This window comes from Saccostrea echinata, unplaced genomic scaffold (assembly GCF_033153115.1).
Source record: "Saccostrea echinata isolate AGI-Se365-2 ecotype Australia unplaced genomic scaffold, CSIRO_AGI_Sech_v1 ptg000054l, whole genome shotgun sequence".
Taxonomy (NCBI): Eukaryota; Metazoa; Mollusca; class Bivalvia; order Ostreida; family Ostreidae; genus Saccostrea; species Saccostrea echinata.
Window position 1 is genome coordinate 8,107,277 of NW_026889803.1, and position 8,634 is coordinate 8,115,910.

At 35.5% G+C, this 8,634-nt stretch overlaps 1 protein-coding gene across 1 annotated transcript; it reads left to right on the forward strand.

The window, feature by feature from the left end:
• Positions 1 to 2,935: 2,935 nt before the first annotated feature.
• On the forward strand, positions 2,936 to 5,313 carry LOC133205618 (gamma-aminobutyric acid receptor-associated protein). The gene is made up of 3 exons (XM_061341459.1): positions 2,936 to 3,152; positions 3,547 to 3,744; positions 5,220 to 5,313. Exons 1-3 carry the CDS (start codon positions 3,063 to 3,065, stop codon positions 5,283 to 5,285), a joined length of 354 nt encoding a protein of 117 aa, XP_061197443.1. The 5' UTR covers positions 2,936 to 3,062; the 3' UTR covers positions 5,286 to 5,313.
• The last annotated feature ends 3,321 nt before the right edge of the window (positions 5,314 to 8,634 follow it).

An 8,634-nucleotide genomic window follows, 5' to 3' on the forward strand; every position in this document is an offset into this window, starting at 1 on the left:
CCCTAGATGCATCATCCATGAAAGTTTGGTCGAGGTAGGGCTTATAGTTACTTGGGAATGGGACTACTCCTAAATCTATACCTGGTCTCACATGTGGAAAATGTAGGTCAGATCCAGCATTCGAAGCAAGTGTGGTAGTGTCCATCCCTAGATGCATCATCCATGCAAGTTTGATCAAGTTAGGGCTTATAGTTACTTAGGAATGGACCTGCTCCTAAAACTTTAATTTGGTCACTCATCTGGAAAATCTAGGTCTGATCCAGCATCCGAAGCAAGTTTGGTCGTGTCCATCCCTAGATGCATCATCCATGCAAGTTTGGTCCAGGTAGGGCTTATAGTTACTTGGGAATGGACCTGCTCCTAAAACTTTAACCTGGTCACTCATCTGGAAAATCTAGGTCAGATCCAGCATCCAAGCAAGTGTAGTAGTGTCCATCCCTAGATGCATCATCCATGCAATTTTAATCCAGGTAGGGCTTATAGTTACTTGGGAATGGACCTGCTCCTAAAACTTTAACCTGGTCACTCATCTGGAAAATCTAGGTCAGATCCAGCATCCGAAGCATGTGTGGTAGTGTCCATCCCTAGATGCATCATCCATGCAAGTTTGGTCCAGGTAGGGCTTATAGTTACTTGGGAATGGACCTGCTCCTAAAACTTTAACCTGGTCACTCATCCGGAAAATCTAGGTCAGATCCAGCATCCGAAGCAAGTGTGGTAGTGTCCATCCCTAGATGCATCATCCATGCAATTTTAATCCAGGTAGGGCTTATAGTTACTTAGGAATGGACCTGCTCCTAAAACTTTAACTTGGTCACTCATCTGGAAAATCTAGGTCTGATCCAGCATCCGAAGCAAGTTTGGTAGTGTCCATCCCTAGATGCATCATCCATGCAAGTTTGGTCCAGGTAGGGCTTATAGTTACTTGGGAATGGACCTGCTCCTAAAACTTTAACCTGGTCACTCATCTGGAAAATCTAGGTCAGATCCAGCATCCAAGCAAGTGTAGTAGTGTCCATCCCTACATGCATCATCCATGCAAGTTTGGTCCAGGTAGGGCTTATAGTTACTTGGGAATGGACCTGCTCCTAAAACTTTAACCTGGTCACTCATCTGGAAAATCTAGGTCAGATCCAGCATCCAAGCAAGTGTAGTAGTGTCCATCCCTACATGCATCATCCATGCAAGTTTGGTCCAGGTAGGGCTTATAGTTACTTGGGAATGGACCTGCTCCTAAAACTTTAACCTGGTCACTCATCTGGAAAATCTAGGTCAGATCCAGCATCCGAAGCAAGTGTGGTAGTGTCCATCCCTAGATGCATCATCCATGCAAGTTTGGTCCAGGTAGGGCTTATAGTTACTTGGGAATGGACCTGCTCCTAAAACTTTAACCTGGTCACTCATCCGGAAAATCTAGGTCAGATCCAGCATCCGAAGCAAGTGTGGTAGTGTCCATCCCTAGATGCATCATCCATGCAATTTTAATCCAGGTAGGGCTTATAGTTACTTAGGAATGGACCTGCTCCTAAAACTTTAACCTGGTCACTCATCTGGAAAATCTAGGTCAGATCCAGCATCCGAAGCAAGTTTGGTAGTGTCCATCCCTAGATGCATCATCCATGCAAGTTTGGTCCAGGTAGGGCTTATAGTTACTTGGGAATGGGACTTGCTCCTAAAACTTTAACCTGGGACGCCGACGCTAACGCCGACGCCGACACCGACGCCGACGCCGACGCCGGGGGTATAGCATAAGCTCATCTCGACTTCGTCGAGGTGAGCTAAAAATGGTGGTAGGTATCAGTGGCCAATCTTTTTTCCCAAATATACGAAGCAAAGTGGCCCTATCCCTAGATTAAAAAGAAATTATTGTGCATTCATTGTTATATGAATATAAGAATACTAAAGCCAGTACAAAAAAAAACATCAAAATGAAGCAAATACAAGAAAACTGGTTTCAGTCAGACTGGTACTTAGCATAGCACAATTTAGCTTGCTACAATAAGAATCTGAAACATGGCCTAAGAGGCCTAATACTTTTTATAGAACTAGTACATGGTCTTATAGGCCTCATACTTTTTTATAGAACCAATAAAAAAATGTTTCTCAGAGAGAGAGAAGGGGGGGTCTGATTTGAAAATACATTACATACTGAAGACATTAGACATGAAAACACAATTTATTATATGGTGATCATGAGTTACTCATTTAAAAATTACATTCGTAACATACATTCAATGCCTAAAAACAAGTTTTCACTATGTATGTATTGTTGGTCTGCATCATTTATAGCAATAGACATCACTTTCATCCTTCTTTCCACTGTACAAGTGTTTCATACTTTGGCAACTACACATTCACTTTCGCTGCTCTGTTATCATTCACTTTCTTTCAAGGCGAGATACTGTTTCATTGATTCTTCAACTGTGACTTTCAGAACATTCAAAAAGGTCAAACTATGTAAAAAACAATATAACAATAGCCATTCCAACACATGAAACTGCTACATAGGGACTAAGTCTTTCTCCTATCCGTGCACACTTCCAAAATATCCCAAGAATTCCTGTTTTATTTTTGTCCAACAGACGTGGGGCTATGGATCTAATGTATGCACATGTGCATATAAGCAACAGAACAACTGTCAATAAACTTTGAAAATTAAATAATGCAGACATTTTCCCTGTAACACAGACTACTTCCGGTTACGTGTCTTTCTTTCTTAGAGTAACTTCCCTTGTGCTATTTTGAGGAGTGATGGGTCTAAAACGTGACGCAATATCCCTCGTGACTTTACCAATATTAATTCGCAGTTATATTACATTGTTGGAAATACTGCTATTAACATATAAGGTATATACCAAAGTATTTAATTTTTTTATTTCTAGAATTATATTAATATCAAAAGAAACTTTAAAGAGCATTACTTGCACTTATCGACAATCTGCTTACGAACTACTTTGTTTTGTGTATGAATTTGATTGTTTATATCAGTGGTCAGCCATTTTGTTGACAGAGGAGAGGAAAACTATTTTACGCCTGAAATTTCAACTCAAATTACAGCAATCATGAAGTGGGAATACAAAGAAGAACATCCTTTTGAGAAAAGAAGAGCCGAAGGCGAGAAGATAAGAAAAAAATACCCAGACAGAGTGCCCGTATGTTTTTTTCAATTAGGGAAAAATAATGTGTCGTAATGCAATGCAATGTCAGAGGAAATTAAAATAATGTTATGAATAATTGCAAAATTTTATCATCCTTCTGATAAAAACTAACTTTATGTATGTCATGTGAATTTAATGCATGCGAGTCTCAAGTCTCAAAGTCCGTAGAATGTCTTAATGCGCAATCGAAATGGTTCTGCTTTCCTAGGGTAGTCTTTCTGTTTGTTACATATTACATGAGCATGGTTATCTTTATATACTTAATAGATGTTATCTGGCATCCATGTTAATTCAATAAGATATTCTATATGACAAAAACAAATTGTGTGTCTTAAGTTTTTATGCTGTTTTTGCTTTGTCAGCAGTTTATTTTTATTTTATTTTACAGGTCATTGTTGAAAAGGCACCAAAGGCACGCGTGGGAGATTTGGATAAGAAAAAGTATTTAGTTCCTTCAGATTTAACTGTTGGTCAGTTTTATTTCTTGATCAGGAAGAGGATTCACTTGAGACCTGAAGATGCCCTGTTTTTCTTTGTGAATAATGTCATTCCTCCGACCAGTGCCACCATGGGATCCCTGTATCAGGTAGTCTATTTAAATAATTTCAATGAGTGGTAGGATAAATGAATAAAGAACCTTTGAAAATAATAATAAATCAATAGAAGGATACTTCTGAAGCAAAACTGGCATTGTTTCAGATCTATAACCTATTTTTCAGGCGTATCACTAACCTCAAAAAGTTTATTTAGCTGTCAGTCTGTAACCCTGTTTTCTTGTCTTTCTCACATTTTTTTTTTACTTTTTTCTGCAGAATCAGTGAGTCAATTCAATTTAAACCTGGCATAATGCATCATTTGGCACATGTGATCCAAGTTTGTTCAATGAGGGATCACCTTCCTCTGAAAGGAGGGAGGACAATTAAGAAATATTAAAATAGGACAGAGTCATGTACCAGTATAAAAAAAAAAGTCTCAAGAATCAGAAAGGAAAAAAATGTTGAATAAAAGCATTTTACCATATATAGTCTATTAAGTTTGTTCAGATTATGTCCCCAAGGACTTTCAAGAGGCCAAACCAGGGTTTGATTCATTGAAACATCTGCATAAAAAATGTAAATTAAAGTTTTCTTCTAAAGAACATGAAAACCAGAATTAATGATTTAAAAGGCAAGTATCCCTACAGTGTATAGAGGTTAGGATTAAAGCAATTATGAATGTGATTAAAGTCCTTCTAAAGACCAGGAAAACTACAATTGGTCATCATTAAAAGGCAAGTACATGTATCCCTATAGAGTATAATTTTCATATTGTAGTCCCAGAGGTTAGGATTGGATTACCCTAAGAGGACAAATTAAGCTTTATCATGTTTATATAGGAATATTCTAGGACAGAATTCTTCTCATGAACTGCCAGGCATCAATTAAATCAATATTGATTTGAAGCATGTACTATAGTGTCATAATCAGGCATTCAAGAAAGATAATTCATACAGATTATTTTAAAAATCATGAAATTAATGAATTGATCTCTTCACATCAAATCAGTGGGACCTAAGTGCCATTAGGTTAGAGCTTTAAGGCCTGATGATTAAACAGGGACCATTATACAGGGTTATTTTTGCCCCTGCATATTTTCACCCTTTTAGACTTGCAAACAAGTTAGCTGCATTTTAAATTAACCCAGACAGAGTTTTGTTAAAAGAGATAATGCTTTTTTTCTTGAATTTACCCTGTTTTTAATTTGCCCATTTGCAACAAGGATCAAAGGGTCAAAATGAAACAGGGAAAAAATTTCCCTGTAAATCAGTATTCTTGTAAAGAGCAATGTGTGTTTACCTACATGTTTCAGAAACTTAGCAGAAGTAAGATTGCATAACTGTACAAGGAATAAACATTTACTCATCTTTTATGCATGAAATAAAATGTAACGCAAAGTGGTTTGTCATGTATTCTTGGAAAGTTACCATGATAATGATGCTTTTATAGATTGTCTATACATAATGATACATGTATTACCTAATACAAAGATAAACAAATTGTACATTGCTCATTTTTCCTACAGGAACATCATGAAGAGGATTTCTTTCTTTACATCGCTTACAGTGATGAGAGTGTATATGGTGCATAATGTTTTCAATGCTTGGTGATACATCAGAGAAATTTAAATGGTTTACCCACTGGACTTATGAGAAGTTTATACATGTACTTGTTTACAAAGCTTTTCAGTGCGACCTTGTACATTTTGGTTGCTATGTCATAATTTGCATCAGGTGAGAATACAGGCAAAAACAGAAACTTTATTCCATGGTGTCACTTGTTTGCTTTCCATTGTTAAATGTGTTGAAATAATTATTAACTGTTACAAATAATTCATCCTGTTAACTAGAGGTAGTATTTATATTCAGACAAGCATTTGTTTGAACTCATCAACATTTTTATGAAAAACAGCAATTTGTACCAATTTTTGTTAGGAAATTTTCAAGATATGAAAAACTTTATTTTCATCATCATCTTCTGATCTTTAAGTCATTTTTATGACTTTTTTTTATGGTAAATTTGGTGTTTGTTTAATGTACATACTTTTATGTTTATTATTTTTATTAATTGTATTATATGTAGAGTGTAAATAAAATCACAGAAAAAATATCTTGAATATGTTTTGGAGAAAAACAGAACTACTTTTTCATCGATATCTTTGAGATGGCCTGCAAGAGGAAGTAAAAGCATTATTTTTATACTATCATGGTTGAAAAGTGGATGGCATATAGTGATGAGGGTATCCGACCTTCTTTATCCTTATCATTTGGAGGTACGCTTCCCTTATCTGCAACTCTTCCTATAGCACTGAATAAAATTTAATGCGACTTTCACAGAATGTTTTTTGCAAAGTGCCATTGTGATTTCCTATTTTATGTTTCGATATGACACATACATGTATTTTGTGCTTCCCATAGTAGACCTGGACACTGCCATTCTTTCTATAATATTGGGGTACCCATCTCATATCCACAACTCCTCCTATACAACTGAATAAAATTTAGTGATACTTTTACAGAACCTTTATTACATAGTGCATTGTACACCACTGTCTTACGTTTCCATTGGACAGATACTTGTGGTTCATGGACACTGCCATTCTTCCTATAGTATTGGGGGTACCCATCTCTTATCTGCAACTCTTCTTATACACTGAATAAAATTTTATGAAACTTAGTGCCATTGTACATCACTGTTTTACATTTCGATTGTACAGATCTTTTTGGTTTCCCATAGCAAAACGTATGGTAGCAGGGTTCTCATTTTGTGAGCTTAGTGCTTACAGTACCTTTAGCTGAAAGTGTGAAAGACATGGTGACACTTTACAGTCCCCCCCCCTCCCCATTCTGGGTGTGAGATTGGCTTGGCATGGAGGTCCTGACTGTCAAATAGTAGTGTCCTAGCGAGAACTTGAGGATCTAAAAATTTGAAAGGTTTCAGACTAGATCATGTATAAGTTTAATCTCAAAGATAAAGGTAACTTAGATACACAGTAAAAAGGTGTCAGGATTATAAATGGAACCTTTCAAAAGAATGTAATGTCTAACCATTTTAATTCAAAGGGGTCAATGTTCGTGTGCAACAAAGTTTTACTTGATTGAGTGGACATTATTTTGTTGGCAATTCATTTAATGTACAGAAAATTTAATGAACTGATGATATATTCATGGTAAGATTTCACGGGATATAAATTGATTAAAGGATGTATTCATTATAACAAGAGAACTGACCTGTGGGAAAGAACAATTTTTCTGGAAAAGTCATATTTCAGTGTGAAAGTTCAGTAGTGAATGTCTATCGTATGTACATACGCATGTCTAAATATTTTTAATTTGCATATTAAAGCAAAAATTGTTTATTTTGAATTTTAAAATTTACACTCAAAGTTAGCTAAAACAGCATTTCCCCAGTTTTAGCACTGAATTTTGCAGGCCTAGAAGTCCTTCAGCACAGTGCAGCATAGCACATTTAGTTGAACTTTTGATTCTTTACCCTCGTAACATTTTATTAGTTGTGATTCGAATCCACCTTGTGCCACACTTTCTTTTAAATTTTTTAAATTCTCATCTTTTTTGTTTATTTTTTTGCTTAATGTCCCTTCTTAAGTCCTAGAATTTTCACTCATATTGAGATGCCACCACTTGCTGGTCGAGGGGTGCAAATTTAGACCTATACTTGGCACTTAAGCCTTTTGAGCAGTGAGGGGGCTTTTTCATGCCAGCTGAACTACTGTGACACAGGACCTTTGGTTTACATGGTCTCATCCGAAGGACTACATGGTCTCCACTTCCTGCAGTGGGATTTGAACATGTGACGCAAGGATCAACTCCATACTCTGGGATTCTAGAGCAAACGTTCTAACCACTCCATTACACAGGCTACTTCTTGTCTTTTAAACACTTTTTTAATTTAACTTTTTATAGGGACTTGTGTATTTTAATTCCTTCCATTTTTTACCAGTAATGTATATACATTCCTGACATAAAAGATGTTAATCTAACTAAACTGCAATTAAGCAGAACTGTACCTCAGTGGCACACTTTGAGGATAAGAACCATTCACTGTGTGTTACTCAATACAGGTATTTTCATCTGCAATGAGCTGTAATGGATTTCTATTGTATATACATTTGATCAAATTGATACTTTAGAATTTAAAGATACATACCACAAACAAATTTTCTTATCTCCCACACAGAAAAGTTACACTGGTATTTTTTCAATATTTCTTCCAATGGAAATGTAATTAAAAAATTTTAATTGTGTGAAATGATAAAAGACACTCTTGAAAATATCCCCCAGAAACTCTGCATTAAGAACTTTATACTTTTCTTAAACTTTTCAAAAAATATATTGAGCTGTAAAGATGCATTTTTCCACTAAATTTCACTAAATTATGTGGCTTGGCCTGAAATATTAAACTGTTTATCTAAACAATATCACTTCTAAAGTGAGAGAGACACATATTTTAGCAAAGATATTTGAATTTTGGAAGAGAAAAGTTTGTTTTGTGTTATTTATTCTTAAATAAATGCAATGTACATATATGCTTTCATTACATCTGTGCTTTTAGTGTTTTTCTGGATTGTTGAACTGGAATCAACTAATAATCTGCATGTGCTTTTAGAGTTTGTCTGGATTATTGAACTAGAACATATATACATAGCACTTGTATTATTTGTGCTAATATACTTGGTATTCCTTATTACGTGTAATATATATTTTTGAAGTCAGTGGGCCAGGTTTTCAAATAATAGGGCTGCACTTCACTTCCTTGGAATTCATTTACATAATATATCCATCATCAATGGCATGTTTAAACATTTTCACAGAAATGTGTTGTATAACAAATGCACATCAAGGAGGGAATATTAAGCCCTAAGAAATTACTATTACAGTGAAAATATCAAAAAAGAACATTTCAAGTTAAATATGAACTGA

What these genes read in the sequence shown, in the direction of transcription:
- LOC133205618 (XM_061341459.1), top strand. Translation starts at nt 3,063, where the DNA reads ATGAAGTGGGAATACAAAGAAGAACATCCTTTTGAGAAAAGAAGAGCC. An exon ending in AATACCCAGACAGAGTGCCC is followed by an intron (nt 3,153 to 3,546) that starts GTATGTTTTTTT and finishes TTTATTTTACAG; the next exon opens with GTCATTGTTGAAAAGGCACC. An exon ending in CCATGGGATCCCTGTATCAG is followed by an intron (nt 3,745 to 5,219) that starts GTAGTCTATTTA and finishes TTTTTCCTACAG; the next exon opens with GAACATCATGAAGAGGATTT.